Source organism: Nycticebus coucang, chromosome 8 (assembly GCF_027406575.1).
Source record: "Nycticebus coucang isolate mNycCou1 chromosome 8, mNycCou1.pri, whole genome shotgun sequence".
In the NCBI taxonomy this organism is placed as follows: Eukaryota; Metazoa; Chordata; class Mammalia; order Primates; family Lorisidae; genus Nycticebus; species Nycticebus coucang.
Window position 1 is genome coordinate 121,083,728 of NC_069787.1, and position 24,045 is coordinate 121,107,772.

A 24,045-nucleotide genomic window follows, 5' to 3' on the forward strand; every position below is an offset into this window, starting at 1 on the left:
TATTAAGTTAGAAAAGTTAAAGAACTCACTCTATTTGATATTTTTCAATAGACTTTCAGACTATCAGTAAAAATTTACAGCTTGAATCATCAAAACATCAACTAGAAGGTAGAGAAAAACAGAAATTGAGCCTTGCAGTACTTTGTTATTATACTCTGGAACCTTGTTTCTTTTCTTAGCCATTAGTTTTCTGTTTTATATTATTATGCATGTTTATTTGCTTGGTACAGTTCATTTAATAAAGATTCTGCCTTTAATTTTGTATATAACACAAATACATACACAATTTCTATATATTTAATCTAGCAGGTAATTACTGCAAAACATTAAGCATTACCTGCAGTGTGTTTGAAGACAAAAAATATTCCCAGCAATAGTCTTTTTCGTATCTGAATCCACGACGCCTAGCTCCTTCCCAGCCCTTCAAAGAAATAAAGAAATCAATTTATACTGTTCCCTAAAGCAAAGCTGGTTTGCACCTTCATTTTAGTGATAGGCTAATCTTCTACAGATATTTAATTTTCTTTGTAAAAAATTCAAAAAATTTTATAATTTACAAACTAAAAAGGCAAACTTCCCATGATCACTGAAGTTTCAGACCCTGATATAATTAAGCACAATACATTAATGGCGTGTTTTATACAAAATGCCATTGTAATTGTACATAATATAAATAAAAAGAGCACAATGTTAAATTTCCATGCTATTAATATATTTTCTAATCCACAGACTTTTTTTAGTTAGAGAAAGAAGGAAATGGGGAGAAAGGAAAGATAACTGAATAAAGTCAAAGAGGAAGACGACCACAAATTTTCCCATTTTCAGTAAACAACTGAATGTATAGCTACAGAAAAAAAGGTACTGCTTCTAAAGACAAAATTACATTTAAATTGTACACAGATGGGTGATAAATATTTATCCCAGGGCAAGCCTAGCTTCTGAGAGGAGAAAATGTCTCTCTTATCTGAATTACATACATGATGATGATACTGTATTAAAATGTTACATCTGAATACAATATGGGGATAGTTTACTAATAAACAGACTAATATAAATGTCAGTCAGACAAGGATACCAAGAAATAACATCAAATGTAATTTTTTTTTTTTTTTTTTGAGACAGAGTCTCATTATGTCGCCCTCGGTAGAGTGCGTCATAGCTCACAGCAACCTCAAACTCTTGGGTTTAAGCGATTCTCTTGCCTCAGCCTCCCAAGTAGCTGGGACTTTAGGTGCCCGCCACAACTCCTGACTATTTTTTTTGGTTGTAGTTGTCATTGTTGTTTAGCTGGCCCTGGCTGGGTTCAAACCTCCCAGCTTTGGTGTATGTGGCTGGCACTGTAACCACTGTGCTATGGGCACTAAGCCTCAAATGTATCATTTTGAAATAAATTGTTCATTTGTCCTATTATTAGCAAAGGAGTAAATGTAATGAGCTATAACAAAATTGAAAATCAATTACAATTTTTTTCAAATGTTCACCTAATTTTAAACATTCTCATCAATGTATTCCTGACAATTATGATAATACGGATTTTAAAAGGTTAAATGTGCTCATATCCTATTATTAGCTTTTCACTTGAATAATGTATAGCAATACAGAACAAGATCTTTTCTTTTTCTTACCTCAAATGCATTCACAACTGTCAGGTGGTCACTTCTAGTATCCTTTGCCAATTCTTTTCTTCTTGCATCTGCAATCTTTTCTTTTCCCTCAAAAAATAACAGATAAAAAACATTGTTCTGATGACAGAAAATGGCATTCTAATAAAAAGTTGAGAAAAAGCATATCTAAACAATCACTTTGTGTATCTAAAAACGCCTATAATCAATCTTTCTTACCAATGGAATGACGAAGGGATCTTTGAAGCTGAGGCTAGCAGCGATAGTGAGTACTGGGTCTAAGCAACAGAACAGAGCTCCAAAAAGAATCATTTTTCCAATATGTGGCTCAACTGGTAATCGTGCTAAGTGGACTCCAAGAGGTGTCAACTCTTCCTGTTTATCTAAAGCGTTCTGCAAAGGAAGAGTTTATTTAATAGACATTGTAAAACATTACATTTAAAGCTATTTTAATTTGCTTTAAAAAAAAAATTGGCCAAAAAAAGAAGAAAAAGAAAAAAACAATTGGTCAATACTCACTTTCAATAAGCCTAAATACCCTAATATCATTCAGTTTTAGTTTTCTTCATCAAAACAAATTTTGAGGTCAAAAAGGTTAAACACTTCTTTCAACAAAAACAAAATTAATTCACAATTTGGTTTTTCTGTCAGTATTAGGAGAGAAATAATAGACAACAAACTAGCAAACTTTTAGTAAATAAAGAAAATCAAAGGTGGCACCTGTGGCTGTTGGTGGGGCGCCAGCCCCATATGCCGAGAGTAGTGGGTTCAAACCCAGCCCCGGTCAAACTGCAACAAAAAAAAGATAGCCAGGCATTGTGGCAGGTGCCTGTAGTCCCAGATACTCAAGAGGCTGAGGCAAGAGAATCACCTAAGATCAGGAGTTAGAGGTTGCTGTGAGCTGTGTGACGCCATGGCACTCTACCAAGGGCAATAAAGTGAGACTCTAGCTCTACAAAAAATAAAAAATAAAAAAAGCATGTAGCAAAAGTACAAGAGTTGTAGGAAAAAACTAAACAAAACAAACCAACAAACAAGAGACAGTGTTGTATTTCTAGAGTATGTAATGTACTGTCCCCAGATTCTAGTAGTTTAGGTGGGATGAAACAAGAAGGCAAAAGATAAAAGGCATAACCTAGATCTATGGGAAATAGGACTGAGTTGTACTCTTGATTCCCTAGGTAATCTGGTCCAACCATCCCACTGTGGAGAGCTAGAAAAGTGACACGTAGACACCAGGAATTAACAAAAGAACTATAGGAATTACAAGTCTAGGATTAAGGTAAGGACACAGGTCCAGAGAGGTGAGCCTAGAGGCCCTTTTTTCCTGGTAGAAGCAACATAATTCCTTGCTGGAGAAAGATTTCCTCATCTCAGTTATCAAATTTTTATCTACAAAGAATTTTTTAAATAGAATTTCCAATACACAATTAAAATACCTAGGCATACAAGAAGATAGAAACAAGAAGTAATAAAAAACAGAAACCATAAACATCCCATCAGATAGATTTCTACTAAATATTTATAAAGAAAAATGCCTTCAATCTTAAAAAAAACTCTCCTAAAAGAAAAACATTGTAATATTCCCAACTTGTTTTCTGAGATATTGTTATCTCAATATCTAAATTTGACAGTGACATCAGAAGAAAAAAAACTAAGTATGAAAAACACAAAACAAAATAATGGCAAACTGAATTCTGCCAAGTTAGGTTTAAGAATAAATATTTCTTTAAAATGTATCATGATCTACAACCTAACAGAAAAACAGGCACTGAAAATTTATAAACGTGTCTATTTAAATGGGAAAAAAATATAGAAAGGTGCTTACAAATTCATGACAGTTATGAAAACACAAATTAAAACCATAAATTAAAACTACAAGATACCTAACAGCATTGCTAGAATAAAAGACTGATAATACCAAGGGTTGGTGAAACTACAGAGCAATGGAACTTTTACCTATCACTGGTATAGCTGTGTAAGTGGTTCAGCATCTTTGGAAAACTGTTGGACATTATCTACCAAACTTGATTGTACTTATATAGCTTATGTTTCAGTGAACCAGGAAACACCAACTATTGAAGAAGAATGGTCTCACCAGCATTATATGTAATAGCCCCAAAATGGAAGTAAGAAAAATGTCTTTCAGTAGTCACAAAACATAATATGGTAAGAAAAAAAACAAAAACAAAGAAGTGAATTACAGCTGAAAGCAACAATGCAGATGAATCTCACATTAAGTGAAAAAAAATCCAGAGCTCTGCCCCTCATTCTGCATGAGTTCATGTAAAGTTCCCCGAACAGGCAAAATTAAACTCAATTCCGTAGAGATGTGCACGTTTATGGTAAAATCATCAATAAAAATAAGCAAGAGACTAACCAGCATTAAAGTCATGATCAAAGTTATCTTTGGGAATAAGGGAACAGTGGAGTACTTGAAGCAAGGTATGGTATGAGGAGGACTTTTAGCATAACTGGGAATAGTCTCACTTCCTGACATAAGTATTTACTACATGGTGTCTACTTTGTGATAAATCATTAAGCTGCACATCTTTGTTTTGCTTGCTTTTTCTAGACGTGCATGCTATATTTCACAATAAAAAATATATTTTTAAATATGGGCCTTAGACCCCACCGTTGGCAAGAGTTTGCTGACCTTTTCATGACTGTGTTGCCTACAAATTGCTAAGACTGGCTTTTTTATTCAGTTGAAAGAGAGGAAGTCATCCCACTGTGAGTGGCTTCTGAATCCAGCTGAGTCCTCTGGTTATTCATCACTACCACTGATTTTCTGACCACTACCTAGCTGTCCACAATTATATTCTATGAGATAAAAGCCTAGAGGGGAAGAGAGGTCAACAGTAAAACTTCACCACTTCCTAAAACACCAGGAACCTTATTAAATCTAATACAAGGTCCCATAGAGATGGTGAGATAATGTATAACAATTTTTCATTTAAATAGTTATGATAAAAGCTATTATAATAGTCCAATATAACCAAATTCTCAAAGATTATCTGCATGGATGGCCCAAAAAAACCTGTGAAATATGTAAAATGTGTCTTTGCTACCCTCTAACCCAGCACTACCCGACAGAACTCCTAGCAATGATGGAAATGTCCTTCTTTTGCACTGCCCCATATAGTGGCAACTAGTGAAATCTGTGAGGGCAAGAGATAGTGAATTTCCAATTTAATTCAAAATTTCAAATGCCACATATAGCTCTGGTGGCATGTGTATTAGACAACACAGCTCTAACCCCCTGTACCTATCCCCACTTTAAGCAATAAGCAGCATCTAGTCCTTTGCCTCTCTCAATATGGGCTTGTGCAGAAGTGGCTAACAAGTAAGTGGTTGCTTAAGACACCAGAACTAGTTTCTTAAAAACATTGACTTCATAAAAAGGAACTAATCAAATCAGAAAACCTTGTCCTAAGAAAGCAAGTTATAATACTAAAATGACAAGGAGCATAGTGTATTATTTTGGAGAAAGGACACCTGTCAGTATTCCTTCAAATGATTACTTAATGACCATACTGTTATTAAGTTACTTGAATTGGACGAAAGCTCTAAAAGAAATCATGGTAATTAGAAAAGAGTAGAATAAACCAATCAAGCTCATTTTAAGAAGACATATAAAGACCAGTAATTTTAATATTTTAAAATTTTATGTAATTTCAAATTATACCTGCAATGAAATAAAACTGGGCAGAAAGGGCCCAGACTTGTAAGAACATCACAAAGATATTAATTTACAACCTACAGCAAATCTCCCATACTATGTTGAGAGCCAAATGATGAATCAAATTTGGTACTGTAAATCAGACTCCTTTGCAGTAATGAGAATAAAGTTTACAATTAACTGGCTCACATGTTCTGAAACTCTAAATTTAAAAAAGAATTAAAAAAAATCAAATTTACCAGTTCCACCAGGTGTCTTATGGAGAGCAGCACTGCCTCACTTGATGGTGGATCCATTAACCTACTCAGAAAATAAGCAATTCCACCAAGCTTTAAAATCTGAAAGTGGGGCAAGATAGAGAGACAAATTAAACATACGTCATTATTGACATAAAAATTTAGTTCCACTTGTACTGATCACTCAAATAAAGCATCAAACTTATATGTTGATTTTCAAGTTATTTTACCAAAATGAATTAAAATTATACTTGTATTCTATTAAAACATGTTTAAAGGCCTATAGACTACTTTCTACCAGAAACTATTAAATTTCTCATAAGAAAAGTAGCTGGTTAAAATCAACAAGCAAGTTGCATACTAATTTCTTCAACATAAGATACCAAAAATTATAAAGATGCTAAATAGTTTAAAATGAGGAATAACATTTTAAGATGTAGTAAAAGTACTTAACATTTACTAAGCACTTACCATGTGCCAGGCACTGTTTAAGAATTTTATGAAATTTAAGTAATTTGCACAAAGTAAAAAGAACTAGCTTTTCAGGGAGGGTAGGATTCACATATAGCCAGCCTGGCTTCTCCAGAGCACTACACAATTTAAAACTACTTAATACAACACATTTGAAAAAAGTTTAAATACACAATTTACTAACATAGAAGCAAAACAAATGCATGGTAATAATTCTTTCTTGAAGATACAGGATTTTCTTCTATAAAAGATGCTGAAAATTAAATCACCCCTATTTAAGTTTCTTTTTTTTCCCATTTAGTTTCTTAATTCTCCCACCCAATTTACCTTTATCTGTAAACAAAGCTCTTCCAAAGGTGTTCTCAAAATTTCTGGCAGTTGATAGTCATCTAGAAGACTCGCTCTAAGACCATTATAGAGATGATAGCAATGACCAGGTTGAACTCTTAAGAAAAAGGTGGAAGGGAGTTATCAATGACTTTTGAGACCTCCAGAGAAAGCCACATTATAACTAATTATTATATCTTTATGAAATCATATATTCCTTCTCCCCATCTGCTTGGTAAAAACTTAAACCTTCTATCTCGTGTCTCAGTTTTGAGAAAGAAATACACCAGTTCCTCTGCCAATAATTTGATTCCCTGTTTCTAACAGATGTCAGATTATTATGTTCAGCAACAGCCTACTTAGGTTAAAGCTAAAAGTTGTAACCTCAAATATACCTGTGATCATATTACATAACACATCCTAGTATTATGTTACCCTGTCAACAATACCAAAAATCATTTTAAATATTGTATGTTGTAGTGTGAGCTCTAGGAGGTATATTAAAATTTTCTGTTTTATGCTCGCAACTAATGACATGAATAATGTTTTTTGGACAATGATAAGTATAGATGTGAAGAGGTAACTACATTCAACATATTTTCAAGCAGAATAAATATTTCTATGGGCTCTTGCTGCTATAGGAATACAAATTTTAAACATCTTGGCTATTTCTGCCAGGAGACTACAAAGACTGATCATCTATTTATTATATAACATGACTGAACATCTCTTCAGCAAAACCTAAAACAGGAGTACATCCATTGAGAACCAGATAGTATAGCTATTTCTGGCCTCACAAATAACCATTGTCAATCTAATTAGGCTTTGCTGAACTGCCTAATTCTACAGTTAAATTCCACCATAGTAGTGGGGATGAAAGAGTCATTAAAAGGTAACAACTCTATTCATATTTTCTCCAGTTGCTTTATGGATCAAATCTAAGACCTAGTGTGTTTACCATCTGTATATATAAAGGTATGCCAAACCTATTCACTACAGTGAATATATTTCTGAATCAGTACTCAGTAGTGATGGATCTGCACAGGCAAATCCCAGTCTTGCTGGGTCCCCCTAGGAAGTTACCCCTGATAATCAATTAAGAGTATACTTTTTTTGGCTCGGCACCTGTAGCTCAAGCAGCTAAAGCGCCAGCCACATACACTGGAGCCGGCGGGTTCAAATCCAGCCCGGGCCCACCAAACAACAATGACAACTATAACCCAAAAATAGGTGGGTGTTGTGGCGAGTGCCTATAGTCCCAGCTACTTGCGAGGCTGAGGCAAGAGGATCACTTAAGCCCAAGAGTTTGAGGTTGCTATGAGCAATGATGCCACGACACTCTACCCAGGGCAATAGCTTGAGACTCAGTCTCAAAAAAAAAAAAAAAAAGTGAGGCAAGAGAATAGCCTAAGTCCAAGAGCTGGAGGTTGCTGTGAGGTGTGACACCACAGCACTCTACCGAGGGCGACAAAATAAGACTCTGTCTCTTAAAAAACAAAAACAAACTTTTTTTTACTAAACCATGATTTTCATTCAAAAACATCTCCTGCAAAATCTAATAAGATTCCTGGATATTAAGTTACTATGATAACCTGCAAAGACTACAGCAAGTGAGAGATTATAGATACTGTACAAACTTCAAAGGGTTAACAAAATGGTCTGTAATGTTTTCTTTCAATTCTCCTTTTCTCACTTAAATAAGTCCATACGCAAAGTTTAATAGGAACCTCTTACTCTATGTATAAAAGGCAAAAGAATAACTATCTTCTGTAACTCCAGACATGATTCTATCACTCATACAAATATGAGTAATACGAGTATAAAAATACTGTTATGTGTGCATTAAAAGATAGCCATAACTGGAATTATTTGTAAAAATTCAAAACAAATCATTTTTCTTACTGTTAAAACTGGCATATTTCTTATGCTACTATCACATTAATGGAAAATAAAAAAACTTTGTGTTTTCTTTGGTAACTAATGGTAAAAAATTAGCATAAGCCCAGTTAAAGAGCTGGACTCTGCCTGGATTAAAATCCTGGCTGTGCTTTTTACAAAGCTGTCTAACTTTGGACAAATCATTTAATTTCTTTATATCTTAATTTCCTTACCCCTCAAATGCAGATAAATAACCTATCCCATAGCATCATGGTGAGGATTAAGCAAGTTAATATTAGTGTTGAGGACATGATCTCACACTCAATAGTATTAACTGTTTATTATTAGGTAATATATGCTTTTAAAAAGGGAAATGGGATACAAAATTACAAGTAACAAAACAAGTTTTAAGTATTAATTTTAATTAACCAGACTAAAGAAATGGCTGTAAAAAATTCATAAAATAGAAAACTCGACAGACACTTTTCTAAATAAACTATCATTAGAACAACTTTCTTATTTAAAAAGATCCTGCATGAAGTTCAAAATAATATCTCCTATTAAGTATCTTTAAATGCAAGCAAAATACTTTGCTAACATGAAATTTGGGGGTGTTCTAAAGACTCTGGAAAAAGTTCGCACTTACCTTCCAGCTCGACCTTTCCTCTGTTTGGCATTAGCTTTACTAACCCACTCAGCAGACATTGTACTGATGTTGTTCTGAGTGTCAAAGTGTGTCTCTTTTATTTTTCCTCCATCTATCACATAAACTACATCATCTATGGTAATGCTGTTTGGAAAACAAGATATCCAAATTGTAAAAAAAAAAAAAAAAAAAACATCAAAAGCACTGTTAACCTATAACAGGCCTACAGTTAGTGATTTCAGAGCACGTTCTATCATACCAAATGGATTTTAGCCGTTCAGGAATTTCACCACCCTTTCCACAATTACCGACATTATAGGCAGCACCAGAAGCTACAGTGATAGCACAGTGCCAATGATACGGATCACTTGCTGAATTCTTACTTGCCCATAGCCGAACTTCACAGCCCACCTGATGCCTAGCTCTGTGGATCCCCCAACACACGGCTGAATATCAGCTTTCATTAAAACAATCTGCTTTAGTGACAAAGTGTGTATTAGTACCTCTAAGGAAATATAAGAATTATTAAAGGATAGATACAACTAACTTCAAAGAATATCACCCCTAGCCAGAAACAGGCAAAAGGGAGAAAATGAACCTCAGCTCCCATGCTTTTTTAGGAAAGCTCTGAAAAAAAATCCATTCAGAAGGCTATTATTTGAAGAAGGCTAAAACTGTGAAAGTTTTTAAAAAAACATAAACCATACTTACTGCTATAACTAGCTTCTTAAAAAAGCCTATTTTTAAGAAATTACAAAGTATCTTGTCAGAAAAAAGATCACACCATGTTAATATTTTATGGTGCTCAAAACTTATGTAATCATCAGTAATTGATACTTAAAATTATTTTTTACCTAGTCTCAGCAATGTTGGTAGCAATTACTATTTTCCGAACGCCAGGAGGGGTTTTTTTAAACACCTGTAAGAATAAATACATCAAAATTGCAAAAGTACACTAATCTCTTGATAGATTATTTTTGTAATTAGAGGAATTACTTCATATACTGTTCATTTTTAGCATTCTGTGTTCATTCAATGACATATACATATAATACTGATACATACACTTACAAAGTACACACCATCTTCAATACTACAAAAATTCCCTTTGGGTAAACCAAACTGGATCTCCTACAGACGTCACAATCTTATCACAAATAAAATTTCAAATGAAATATGATTTTGATTTATAGCATGTCTTTTAATAAAAGCTGGAGGGTGTAAGGAGGAGGGAGAAAAGGTCACTTTAAGGATAAGAATTAGGCCAAACCTACATGGGTAGCAACACTGACCAATAAGATACTGCTGGCTTGTACCACTGCATACTAGCTTGACATCAGAGGAGTTAACTTTTTGGCTACTAACAATGTCTATAGATGTTCAAACACGATGTTTGATAGGAACGAGGCCTTTAGGAGTTACTTCAGTACAAGACATTCCTGTGGTGCAAATGCCCATAGGCATTCATCTTGCAAACAAAAACTTGAGGACACATGTTACTGTTCTGTTACCCCCCTCTAGTCTGTAAGCATGACATGCTTCCTTCTCAGTATTTGTCATACTTGTGCCTGAAATAATTTGTACAAATAGTGGATTCTTGTGGGAGTATATATAAATACAGAATATGATAAATTCAAGGAGTCATCAAGTTCAGAAGACTTGATGTTGGAGAACTGGACACAGAGGTAATTTAAAAATACTTCTCACAAAAAAACGTAAGTAGTCAAGTACCTCAGAATCTGAGTTGGAAAACAAAAGTGCAGAGCCTATTTCAAATTTAAATTCTATAAATACTACACAGAAAACATATATTTTTTCCCACAGGCTTGATTTATCAATTTGTAACATGTACTTTATAAACTGCAACCAATAAAAAATTCATACGATTTTGTGTCTACCTAATTAGAGAAATTCTGGAAAAATATCCAGTTGACAAGATGACTGACTAACTCTGGAGGAAGAATTGTTTCTGACAACAATCCATTTCCTCTCACAGATAGGCATTTTTTCATCAAAGTAAAGCGATCCAATAGGAATATGGCAAAACACCCTCTGGAGCTCTGTTGTTTGCACAAATCATAAAAGGTGAAGTGAAACACAATGCAACCTAGTGTTGGATTATGCATCGAACCATGTTTTGAGCTGTACCATACAAAAAAGGCTTACTAAATTTTTATTGATATGGTAAAGCTTTATCATTTCATATTAATTTTTTTGTTTGCATATTACTTTTTTCTAAATGTAAATTATAAAATATTGAAACTGAAACCAACTTTGGTGAATTATTTTGATTAGTAAGAAACCAAAGAACACCCAGGAGTGCTCCGTGCATCATAACTATTGTTGCAATGGCTGCACATCTCAATTGGCACATTTTATTTTCAAGCACTCCTCAAACGGTTAAAGAAAAAATCCTCTACAAATGCTGAATCCTACCAACAATACTGTTGTCCCAGCACTCCCCACCAATGCCATTGAGATAGGAGAAAGACAGGTAGTCAAATACTACTGGATACAATGCAAAAAATAATGTATCAACTTAACTCTTCATTTATAAAAATGGTAATCAACAGAGAAAATATTTCCCAGGCCAGTCACTTATTAGCAAAGGAACATGCAATTAACCAGGTTATGTATGGTGTCAAAGATGGAAGTACCTCTACATCAGATGCTCCTTGGAATCAAGAGTTCCTTCTTCCCCCAGGTATGTATCCTCTGTACCTAATTCAGCTGGCTGAGTCTTACCCAGGTGCCAACAAAAAGGATATTAAAAGGATCCCAATAAAAAATACCTTGATATTTTCTCACAAAAAGAGGAGAGAAACTAGAAGGGGAGAGAGGCAGAGGTCCTCATCAATTTCATTCTGCCACAGCCTGCAAACACTGTGGTTCTCAAATTATCTGGCCTCTGAGAATGCAGTTCATTTTAATTAGGGAAATACCTCTTTCTGACGGAACTAAAACATGCATAATACACTATTAATTCAACAGGAAATGTCATATCTGCAAAAATACTAATTTTGTTAAAACAAAATCTCAAACATTTAGCTGTCACAGGTAATTAATTTCTAGGTTGAGTTATTTTTAGTGGTACTCAACATACCTTTTCTTTAGGAAACCCAAACAAGTTTCTGGTGAAACCAATTCTTTAAACTTTTCCCTTAATCTTGAAGAAACTAATTTGATTTGTGGATTACCCTGTTATTCAAGTTTTTGTGCAATCATCTCCTGAAGACTTATTTGCAAAGGTTCTTAAGGAAATATATTTTTATATAGATTACTATTTGAAAATGCTTCCTTAAAAAAATTAAAGAAAATAAATAATAAACAGTCCTTGTAGTTTGCCTCCATGTGAAAGACAAGGAATACATTTAACAACATACCTGTGTCTGATTAACAGTAGGCATCAGTGAATGTAAAGGTATAATTAGAAACTTATCTGAAAATTAAAAAGAAAATTAAGCTTTAAGATGAAGAGTTGCAGAAAAACTTCACCAAACATATATGGGATAGTGAATTCAAATGCTGACACATGTGTGGAATGGCAAAAAAGTATTATTTATATAATACCTGATTTAAACATCACTTGTGACATCAAAAGATCATGTAAAGTGCTGATATTGTCCCAACCTGGTAGAAAGACCAATATTGCACCATCCTACATAAAGAAGAAATGACCATTACGAAGGATCACATCAACAAAATACAGTGAAACTGTTTAAACACTTAAGTGCTCATTAAAATTATACTAGCTCAGTTTAATGAAAGAACACAAGCTTCTTAAAAAATAAAATTATAGGGCGGCGCCTGTGGCTCAAAGGAGTAGGGCGCCGGCCCCGTATGCCAGAGGTGGCAGGTTCAAACCCAGCCCTGGCCCAAAAAAAAAAAAATTATAATCCAGATATTTTGTTTAGTCTTCAAACATGTCAAACACCTAAATATTTTACTACTTTGAGATTCTTAATCTAGTCACAAATAATTTCTTCCATGAGGTGTTTTTTTTTTTTTTGAGACAGAGTCTCACTATGTTGCCCTGGGTAGAGTGCCGTGGCGTCACAACTCACAGCAAGCTTCAATTCTTGGGCTTAAGCAATTCCCTTGCCTCAGTCTCCCAAGTAACTAGGATTACAGGCGCCCACCACAATGCCTGGTTATTTTTTGTTGCAGTTGTCATTGTTTTGTAGCTGGCCTGGGCCAGATTTGAACCCGCCAGCCTGTGTGTATGTGGCCTGCGCCCTACCTACTGAGCCACAGGTGCCACCCCATGATCTATTTTTAAAAGTAATTAGAAAAAATATTTTTGCATGGCCTTGATATGTAAATAAAATTAAAATTATATTACTTGAAGAAAAAAAAAAACTAACCTCTTCTTCCAAAACAATGTATCGGATAAGAGCAGCAATCAAATTCAGATCAACTTTATCATCATCCATTGTTTTTATAACATCTACTGTACTTGCAGAATACCTACAAAGTTAAACAGAAGTGATAAATACCTGATGAAGTTTCTTAACGCTCACCTTGTTATAAAAGCTTAAAATTAACTCAATCTGCAAATGGAGGAAAGTAATCTACAGAGAGAGAATTACTGGAATAATAGTGCTTAACTGTCAAATCAGCACCTTATTCAGCTGGAATATGAGAGTCACAAGACTCTTTAAGTATTTGCAAATTCAAAAAGACAACCCTCCTCCCACCTGCCTTTTGTTTTAGTCATTTAGCCCCTGTGTTCTCACTTAGTCCGTAGTTCTCTTATGTAATCTGGCCAGCGTTCTTTGTAGATTGCTTCTTTTTCTTCTTTATCTTGCCTCTTTACGTGCCCCTGCATGAAACCCCTCTTAGACTGGGATCGCTGTTCTTTTTGTTCTGGAACATACCTAAAATAAAAACATTTTAAATAGCTTCATTTTTGAAAAACTGAATTTAGCTAGTATCTGGGACTTTTTACATTTATGATTTTAAAAAAGATTCTAAAGAACATGTTCACTATATTTTCAAGTTAATGATAGTTAAAATATCAGTTTACAGTTCTAGTGTTCATCAAGATATAAAACTTGGTATTTCAAATAAAAATCATTCTTCTCCATTAAAGTATATAAACCTGTAGATATTTAGTCCTCAAAAAAAAAAAAAAGAGTACCTTTTACCTTCAATTTTAAGTCTGTTCTAAAACAAAAGTTAACATTAATCCTATGTAAGTCCAAAGTGACAGTTAATGACTGTCGAGAAGAAAGATTCAGATTTTTAAAAAGTTCTTCGAACTTGACTACACATAAGAATCTCCCGGAGAGACTGAAAACCCCATATTCCTAAATCCTACCCTGTGTGACTTGGATTCAGTAGGTCCCCTCCCCACCAGGTCTGTTAATCTAAGAATTCTAATTAACGCCCCCAAGAGATTTAGATGGTGTATCTACAGACACACAGACTCGTGCTGGAGAACTATTTAATTCTGCTCACATAGTTATAGCTAACAGAAGATCAAGGATCAGCATTCAAGTGTCCTGTGCATCATCTAGTGCTATACTGTGACTTCCCCATGCCACAGACTGCTAAAAACACACAGGGCACATCTGTCCAAAAAATTATACCTACCACTGTGCGTTCTGTGAGGCATGGGAGGTGGCGGTCAAAGAAAAATAAACCTACACCTTAATCCCAAAGTCTCTCAACCTTCCTAATGCTGTGGCCCTTTAATACTGTTCCTGTGGGTCGCGAGCCACAGGTTGAGAACCGCTGACTTAGAGGCTAGCCTCCAGATGGAATGAGGTGGGGGGATAAGAAGGTGGAGTACAGGCCTTAGAGACAGAATTGTCCTTTATTAAAAGCTTTGTTCTGTGAAATTTGAATTCAGTCAGAAGTTCACACTCGATGACCTAGAAGGCCATTGGTTCTCTACCAAACTATCTGTTAGTTTTCTTATTTGAGATATTAATATCCTTGTAACAGTTTTGGCATGAGAATTTCTAAAAATGTGCTAAAAGTAAAGCATAATGCAAGCTGCCAGGAGTAAGTGCCAATTGACCTACAGGAGCAAATCCATCAAGGTGACAACAGATTTCTCAAATAAGTTTTCAAGCCAAAAGAGAATGGTCATCTATTTTTAACTGCTTAAACAAAACAATTTCAGCCCAGAATTCTGTATTCTGCGAGAGTAAGATTCAGTATCAATGGAGAAATCATTTCTTTTACTGATAGGGAAACACTGAGGAAGTTTGCCACAAGACCAGCTCTACAGGAAATACTTAGACCTATTCTCCACACTGACCATCACAATGGACCACCAGCCAACTAAATACTCAGAAACTAAAGGACAAAATCCAGTTTCCACAGTGGTGGAAAGGATAAAACTAAGCAATGGACTTTCACAAAATAAAGCTCCACCACACTCGTCAATTCTCTCAATAAATGTAAATGATTTGATTCTCCACTGAAGAGGCACAGGCTGGCAGACTGGATAAAAAAGCAGAAGCCATCCATATGCTGCCTGTAGGAAACACACATTGCCTCAAAGGACACATGCTAAATAGAAAACAAGTTTAGAATTTAGGAAGTACTTTACCCCTGAAGTTGTTAATTCTGAGAGCCATGACAATATAGTATATGGCCATGGAAAAAGGACAGCACAGTGAAAATACAAAAATTTGAGATCCCTAGGTGAAATCCTATTGAAAAGGGTGGATAATGGAACCCAAAAAAGGAGAATGAAAAACTGGAGAACCAGAGAGGTTCAAATATCAAAGACAGGGGTTTCCAGACTCTGCTGCCCACAAACCTTCAAAAAAAATACGGATGCCTGCCTACCACCACAGACACTGCAATGTAACAAAGGTGCAAAGTATGAATTGAATATGTGGATTTTAAAAAGCTCCAGGTAATTTTAATGTGCAGCCAAGTTTGTGAATCCCCAATTTGCAGAAAAATAATGTTTTAGAAAGGAGTAGTCAGTGGTAGTTTCTGAGACTACAGTGTGAAAATGAGAAAGGTGACATATCAGTACTTTTATTTTCTAATATTTACTTACTTTACTTTTTCAATTATATCTTCCAAAAGATACTCTACAACTGGAAAAGTAAAACCAGGTATGTGTATCATTGGACAGTTACCTGTTATGAAAGACAAAACATCAACATGAATTTGTACTCAAATGTTAAAAAAAATGCTGTAAATAAGATTATAACTTCTTTACTATTCATAACTTTAGAAAACCGTTCTGCATCTTTTACAGTTCTATTTTCCCTGTATCTAACTGAATAAAAAGTAGCAGCGCAGTCTTCACTCAATACTATTTTACTGCTACCAACCTTTTCAGACATCTCATAGTTCTATAAAAGAACACTGAATATCAAAGAATAGAGTATTTTGAGTTCATTCAAAACTTATTAATTAGAGTCTATTTTATTTCATCGTTAACCAAGATAGTGCCATATCAGAATCCAAGCTAATCCTTTACTAAAATCTAAGTAAGAAATATTACTCCTGTGGCACCTAGATTTAGGGGGAAACAGTAGCCAAAAAGACTAAAATTGTTTAAAATTGTTATTTACTATTTCAGAATCACTAATAAAAAATTTATCTCATTGCTGTTATTTAAATACTATTTGTATTTCATAACAAACGGCACATACTCTAAACAAAGGCCAACATCATCTCAGAGGTCAAAATGTCTTAGCTGGTATCACTGGTCTGACTTGCATGAATTTGAGCAAGGTACTCAATCTTGGTTCTGGGTGTTTCATTAAAAAAAAAAAAAAATACTATTAATAATAATAACTGCCCGAACTTACAAGGCTTTCAGAATCAACTGGGGTATATTTTTTATTACTTAAAAAAAGTGAAAAGCAAGAACATTTATTAGCCATATTATACTTCAATTCCCCTGTACCAACCCTCTCTGTAATTACAAGCAGAAAAGACAGGCATAATTATAAAAGAATAAACTTTATAGCAGGTCAAACTTAGTTTAAGATCCTCTCATCTTTCTGCTAATTATGCTAACTTGGGTAAGCTACTTAATGGTACTTTCTCATCTGTAAACATGGGGATAATAATAGTACCTACCTCACAAGGTATTATGAGGATTAATAAAAACAAAAAGCTAAATTCACCACCTGGCACATGAAAAGTGTTCCATAACGGGTTACTAGCAGTGGTATAACACATTACATATATTAACAAACTGCCATCCTGGTCTACAAAAGTACATAAAAGCCACAGAAGAATCACAAAAAAGCTCATAAAATTATTCACACCTGTGGATCTGATTGCCGCGATACCACCTAAATTGTGGCAGTAGGAATCTACATGTCTTCACCATGAGAATGGAGGTGATGCCACCATTTAAAAAACAGACCCAATTCTCCAATCTATGATACAGGGAGTAAAATAAAATTGAATAAAATGAACTGCTAAACATTTGTTTTGACTACCCCATACTGTATCATTTTTTAAAAAGAATTAAGTTCAGTGCTTTTCTGATACATTTTCTAACACAATAATCAAATTTTACTCACCAAAATATTCTGAAAATTTCTCAGCATTCAACGTTGCACTCATCAATATTACTTTGAGGTCAGATCGAAAGTTGAGAAGATCTTTCATAACAGTCATTAGAACATCTGACTGTAGATTCCTTTCATGAATCTCATCAAGTACAATATGACTGACACTGGACAAATGTCTAAAGCAGAAGTGTGAAATACATAATTCAGTACAAAATTTAGAAACAATTGTTTTTAACTAGGTAAAGCCAATTTAATAATTACAAGTTTTGATAATATTTACTTTCCTTTATTGAAACATACTCACGGGTCTGATTGGAGCCATTGAAGGATAATTCCTGTTGTACAGTATAAGATAGAACCCTGTTGCCTTGGCAACCGGCTATAAATGAAAGACAAATTCATAATTACTGGCTTTCTTTTTTAACAATTTCCTAAGTACCACAAAAGTTTCAAAAAAATCTTGAATTTCAGAAATGCTTTCAGTTCATAACTTCATATATTTTTTTTAAACTATAAGAACACCTAGTATAATAGAGAAATGGAAAATTCTACATTCAAGTTCATTATGTATTACCTTTGTTGTCACTGAGTTGATGATAATGATTTCAAGGAGATAACCATGAACATTTGAAAATGACTTAATTACTTTTGAGGCCTAAATTTCTGGCTCAGTAATTAGAAGTCTGCTCATTTAAAGCAGTAAATGGAATCCTGGGCTGCAAAATAAGACTAACGAAGTACCACGTAATGGAGTTAGATAGAGGACTAAAGATAACCAAGGTCAATGAAGTCAGTAGAGGTGGGTAGGTAGTACCAAAAGGTTCAGGACACCATCCTTTCAGGAGCACTGATGGTCTACTAACATATGTCCAAGAAAAAGAGTATTTTTCTAATCATTACAAAATACAAAAAACACATTTAATAAAGATAATATAAAACTCATTTGGGGTTAAAGAGGAGTTTGTAGCAGCAGCCACCTATGTTCCAGCTGCTTTAAATGTTACATCTAATAGTAATAATAATAAAAATAGGAATTGCCCTTTGAATCTCCAGCTTTAAAGTTTCGCCACAATTGGGTGGCGCCTGTGGCTCCATGGGTAGGGTACTGGCCCCATATACCAAGGGTGGCAGGTTTGAACCCAGCCCTGGCCAAACTGCAACAAAAAATAGCCGGGCGTTGTGGCGGGCACCTGTAGTCCCAGCTACTTGGGAGGCTGAGGAAAGAGAATTGCCTAAGCTCAGGAGTTGGAGGTTGCTGTGAGCTGTGACGCCACAGCACCCTACCGAGGGCAATAAAGTGAGACTTTGTCTCAAAAAAAAAAAAAAAAAAAAAAGTTTCGCCACAATTGACCTGTATACAAGACATCAATGTTCCTTACCTCTGGAGACGAATTTGGTATCCAGTACTATTACCATTGCCACAAGATTCTGCCCTTTCTGCAGCCACTCTCTCTGCAACCTTAAATTCAAATAAAATACAGTTACAAAGTTAAAATATAATTTCCTTTAGAACAAACATCCTGAACATCCATGAAAATCTGAGACTGCTGAAATTGTTGATACAATTCATCAACTGAAATTTAAAAAATTTGTTCCTCAGATTTTCAGATGTGTTTAAAAAGTAGGTATTTATTAAAATCTGAGAACTCCAACACAATGTGTGCCTTTCCTAAGAGCTCTAGACTACTTGCTTAATGTTTACATTTCATTCCCTCTTACAAAGTCCTTCAAGGTCAAATTCTCTCTCATCAATTTTTTAAAAGTGTATTTCTCTAACATCCTCTCATTAATGTCTACTATTCCTTTTGTCTTTTCTAAAAGAATTGGAAACCATGGTCTAAACTAGTAAAAATGTTAAAGAACATGTTGATACTTTTTTTCTTATTTTTTTGTTTGTGGTAGGAACTGGTGTTGCTCAATTTCTAGTTCTTGGTTGTGCTTTGGAAGTTACAGCTGCCAAAGATAACCTCTGGATAGGTGAAATGTTATAATTTAATACTGATTTGTGCAACTAAAAGTAACCAACAGTTATCTTGGGACAGAACAGTAATAATGAGGTTAGAAATAGCAAATGCCATGAATTTAAAGAAATACTTCAGATGTAAAACTTTCCAATTAGTACATCCAGTATCATGCTGATGTAATCGCCCCATTTCAATGGCTCTTGGAACAAATAATAAAAAAAAACCTAGTTAGCATTTTTTTCCTATTGTCAGTATATAAGGTAACTGACATAGTAGAGAACATGATTATTTCTAGTGACATAACTATGCTATAACAAAGTGGCTTACTCTGAAACATTCTGTGATCTTATGTAATTTCCAGGAATATTGTCTCCATTAAAAAGGTATTCTTTTTTTTAACAGTATTTCTTAGAATCTATAGCTAAACATAAATATTATACTTATTGTATTAACCACCAAATACTGCAATCATTGGCAATGTAGTTCCTAACTACAGATTCGTATTGAAAGACTTAGTCATGACTAATACTATTATCATAAAACCAAAGACAACCATAAAACTACACAATTTAAATTTACATGTAGAATTATATACTACAGAAATAAATTCACTATACATGCTGAATGTTGTTAGAAGTTCCAAACATGCTTAAAGAACACATAACTCAAATACTGGACTACATTATCTAACTTTTAGTTAACTTTTTTAAATCTAAATTTTAGATAAAAAATTACCAAAAAAAAACAATATTATTCGTGTAAGTTAAGTAGCCCTTATATGAAATGCTTTGGAATATATGCATTGTACTTAACCCCAGTTAAGCATCCCAAATCTGATAAGCCAAAATTTGAAATGCTCCAATGAGCATTTGCTGGTGCTGCTCAAAAAGTTCAGATTTTGGAGCATTTCAGATTTTAGATACTCAACCTATAATATTATGTACTTAGAACTGTTATTTGAGCTTGCCTTCTCAAACTGCTGGACTTAGCAAGATTAGATAGCCAAGACAGATCATTTTGGCAAACAATATAAACCTGAAATAAGCCTTATTTTTTTCCTCATGATAACTTCTTCTTTTTGAGTAGATACATTCAAAAATCACCAACTATAGAAATGCCGCTTAAAATAAAGGCAAGGTTTTCCACTTTCATCATCATTTGATGTATCTGTCCACTAAAAAAAAAAAAAAATGAAAATCGAAAATAGTATTATATAAACCAAGTGGTAAAAATTAAAGTGTCTAATGATGGAGATTAATTGAAGCTTACAATCAATTCTATAAACATTTTATCGGTTTTTCATTGTTTTGGATTTATAAGGAAATTTGTCTAGATTTATAATTTACCTTGAATTCATAAACATTACCTATAAGACAGAGGTCAATCTTTTTGCCATTACTACCAAATATTTCTCAATCAAATATTTGCTTTCATAGAAATAAATACAAAACCTAAATCAGAATAATTCTAAACCTTCAAAATCAGTAGGCTCTAGGAAGATTACAGAAAAAAAAAAAGTGAGAGATTACTTACTGAAATGGCACTAATTCTTCTTGGCTGAGTACAAACTATCCTGCAAGCAGATCCTTTTCCTCTTTCAATGTAGCTATCCAAAATGAACTGAGTAACTTGAGTGGTTTTTCCACAACCAGTTTCACCACTTATTACCGTTACCTGATGGTTATCAATTAAATTTACCAATTCCTATTTCAAAAAGTAAATGAAATATGTCATATATTGACCAAGTCTGAAAGGATGATCAAAATTTAACAAACAGTAAATTAATGCTTTCTAAACTCTGCCATAGGTTAGATATCTGCATCTACCCATTTTCAAGAGATAAGTAGCACCAAATTATAACGAACAGAGCCAAGACACTGCTAAAGAAAAACATAATGACAAAAATGAGTGCTCATGAGTTCTGTGTATAAGAATTAACATTAAATTAAAAGAATGTTGACACATGGGGCTATCAAGTACAAACCAAAATCCTGGCCTAAATAACTATGGAGAGCCATCAGGAATATAAAGCATACTTCAAATATGGCTTTGTCCAAAGAATAAGTTTTACATATTGTTTTAGGAATAAGAATATGCTATATTTTATGATTATTTCCTTTTGAATAATTAAAATAAAGTTTTTAAATACCTAACTCAAATTGGTAAACTATGGGTATAAAGAAAACCTCACATTTGGGGAAGATATTCTTTTAACATTTTTAAACATATATTTTTAATAATAATATTCACTGCATCAACAAAATTATTTCAAGAGGGTGTTATGGGTTATTTTCATCTATAAAACAATTTAATGTGAAAATCTAACTTTTAAAAATTCGCCATCTATTCTAACATACTTTACATATCAAAATAGTTTTAAAAGTTTGAAAACTTAAAGCTGGTGAATACGGAGAAGTGGAATACAATTAAGTTATTCAACAATTATTTACTGGATGTCTATAAAATGCCAGGCACAGCACTGAATCAAGAGATACAGAATAAACAAAACAAACCCTGTTTTCAAGAACATTGGCCTATCAAGGAAATGTCTACCATACACAGATGTCAGGTGGTAACAAACGCTATGAAAGGTAGGTAAATAAGTAAATAAATAAATAAATACATAAAATACTGTTGGGAGAACAGAAAAAAATGAGGGACTATATGAGGTGACTGTGCTATAATGTATAATAAATAATTATAAAGTACTGTATTTTTTTTTTTTTTTGTGGAGACAGAGTCTCACTTTATGGCCCTCGGTAGAGTGCCGTGGCATCACACAGCTCACAGCAACCTCCAACTCCTGGGCTTGAGCGATTCTCTTGCCTCAGCTTCCCGAGTAGCTGGGACTACAGGCGCCCGCCACAACGCCCAGCTATTTTTTTGGTTGCAATTCAGCCGGGGCCGGGTTTGAACCCGCCACCCTCGGTATATGGGGCCGTCGCCTTACTGACTGAGCCACAGGAGCCGCCCTAAAGTACTATATTTTCAGTAGTGCCTCTTTAGTCTTGAATTAAGCTATTTATCCAAAGTAACTCATACAAAAAATTCTATTTTTTAAACTCTACAGAATTATGTACAAAATATGAAAAACATCAGGAAAATTGTTTTATGACCCTTTTTTTTTGAATTTCCAATAATTCAAAAGAATGAATTAAGTTCTAATAATATCCTATGGGAGAGATTCATTAATTTATATTTTTCTTGACACAGAGCTCTTAAATATTAACTACTTTACAAATGAAGTTAAACAGCGAAAAGCATTTTACCTTTTGCATTCTGTATGAAGGCAGCTTTTCTCTGAAATGCTGAAATTTAAAAAAAATTTAAATTTTCACAAGAGAAATATAATTAAATTATCATGGCAATCAGGATATACAATAGGTAAATACGTCCACAAGTATTTGTACTATGGCTTGTACGAAATTTCAACACTTCAAAATTTTTAATGAAAAGGAATTTTACCTTCAACAGAATGAAGGTAATTCTTTAAAGTCAGTGGCATTAAAAAAAAAACAAAAAAGAAAACTATCATCTATTAGCATTCTAACAAGCCTACATTATTTTTACCATTTTCCTACACATTTCTGTTTTATATATTCAACTTAGATTTGATTTCTATGTCACATTCTTTTCCCCACCTATATAAGTTCACCATTTACTAATACATCAGACACTGGAGCAGATTCAAAGATTATTTCTAAGTTTCACATATACCCTTGTAAAATGCACCACAGGTGTAATCCCACTAATCCCCCTCCCTCCCCTCCCTTTCCCCCTTCCCCCTATTCTTAGGTTGTAACTGGGTTATAGCTTTCATGTGAAAGCCCTAAATTAGTAATGGCTATGTTAACCAGTGTGATGAAAATGTGTCAAACGGTCTATAAAGCTAGTGTATGATGCCCCATGATCAGATCAATGTACATAGCTATGATTTAATAAAAAATAAAATGGAAAAAAAAAGATTATTTCAGGGTATGTTCTTTTGAGTTAAGAGATAACCCAAAACAAGTAATACCTGGAGTCAAAAAATCTAGTACTGGCATTTTATGACTGTAATCTCAGTTAAGTCAAACTTGGAGCATGAATGCCTCACAAGGTTCATCTCCTAGGATTGTTGGAAGACTGAATGAAAATTTTTATATAAAAAGTATCAGTTTCTAACATATTTAAGCTATTCAATATTGAATTATGACTGAAATACTTAAAAAGGAGTGAATCTTTTCTATATTTATTTATGTGACAATTTCTAATTTTAAAAACTTTTATGGAACCTTATTATTACTTAAAAACTAAGAAGTGGTACTATGGTTAACATTAAACTAGGGAGGAAGGACCTAATCTTAACAGGAGTCACAGCCTGCTGACTAAAGAGCCCTTGGAGTTTGAATAAACATGAAAAAATATTCTGTGGCATAAAAATGAAGCCAGTTTTAATAAACCCCCTTTACTGAAAAGGAGAAAAATTAATTAAAAAAATAAAATTAGATAATGACATTTTGGCAAAGGCCACAAAGTCCTAAGAAATGGAAAGTAACTCTAGGTTAAAGAAGAAATTGCCTGCATCACAGCATGTTTAACAGGTGTTATTTTGATAAATGATAAATAATAAATGATGAATGGCCTGAGTGATTTCCTAAATTGATGATCAACAACAGAATTTAGGAGAGGGGGCAGAGTAAGATGGCTGATTAGAATTCCCAGCAATTGTTCTT

General features: G+C 33.9%; 1 protein-coding gene across 2 annotated transcripts in view; it reads right to left on the reverse strand.

Moving 5' to 3' along the window:
- DHX36 (DEAH-box helicase 36) overlaps nucleotides 1-24,045 on the reverse strand; it is a 62,652-nt gene that overhangs the window by 11,133 nt on the left and 27,474 nt on the right. For both annotated transcript variants that reach the window (XM_053599314.1, XM_053599315.1), the window contains 17 exons: nucleotides 22,600-22,638; nucleotides 20,864-21,034; nucleotides 18,746-18,825; nucleotides 17,671-17,745; nucleotides 17,376-17,542; nucleotides 15,887-15,968; nucleotides 13,599-13,739; nucleotides 13,227-13,329; nucleotides 12,433-12,520; nucleotides 12,246-12,301; nucleotides 9,717-9,781; nucleotides 8,863-9,006; nucleotides 6,339-6,456; nucleotides 5,544-5,642; nucleotides 1,842-2,015; nucleotides 1,626-1,712; nucleotides 338-421 (listed from right to left, as the gene is read on the reverse strand). In XM_053599314.1, coding sequence (XP_053455289.1) covers nucleotides 338-421; nucleotides 1,626-1,712; nucleotides 1,842-2,015; nucleotides 5,544-5,642; nucleotides 6,339-6,456; nucleotides 8,863-9,006; nucleotides 9,717-9,781; nucleotides 12,246-12,301; nucleotides 12,433-12,520; nucleotides 13,227-13,329; nucleotides 13,599-13,739; nucleotides 15,887-15,968; nucleotides 17,376-17,542; nucleotides 17,671-17,745; nucleotides 18,746-18,825; nucleotides 20,864-21,034; nucleotides 22,600-22,638 — 1,773 coding nt within the window. The remainder of the gene's footprint in view (nucleotides 1-337; nucleotides 422-1,625; nucleotides 1,713-1,841; nucleotides 2,016-5,543; nucleotides 5,643-6,338; nucleotides 6,457-8,862; nucleotides 9,007-9,716; nucleotides 9,782-12,245; nucleotides 12,302-12,432; nucleotides 12,521-13,226; nucleotides 13,330-13,598; nucleotides 13,740-15,886; nucleotides 15,969-17,375; nucleotides 17,543-17,670; nucleotides 17,746-18,745; nucleotides 18,826-20,863; nucleotides 21,035-22,599; nucleotides 22,639-24,045) is intronic.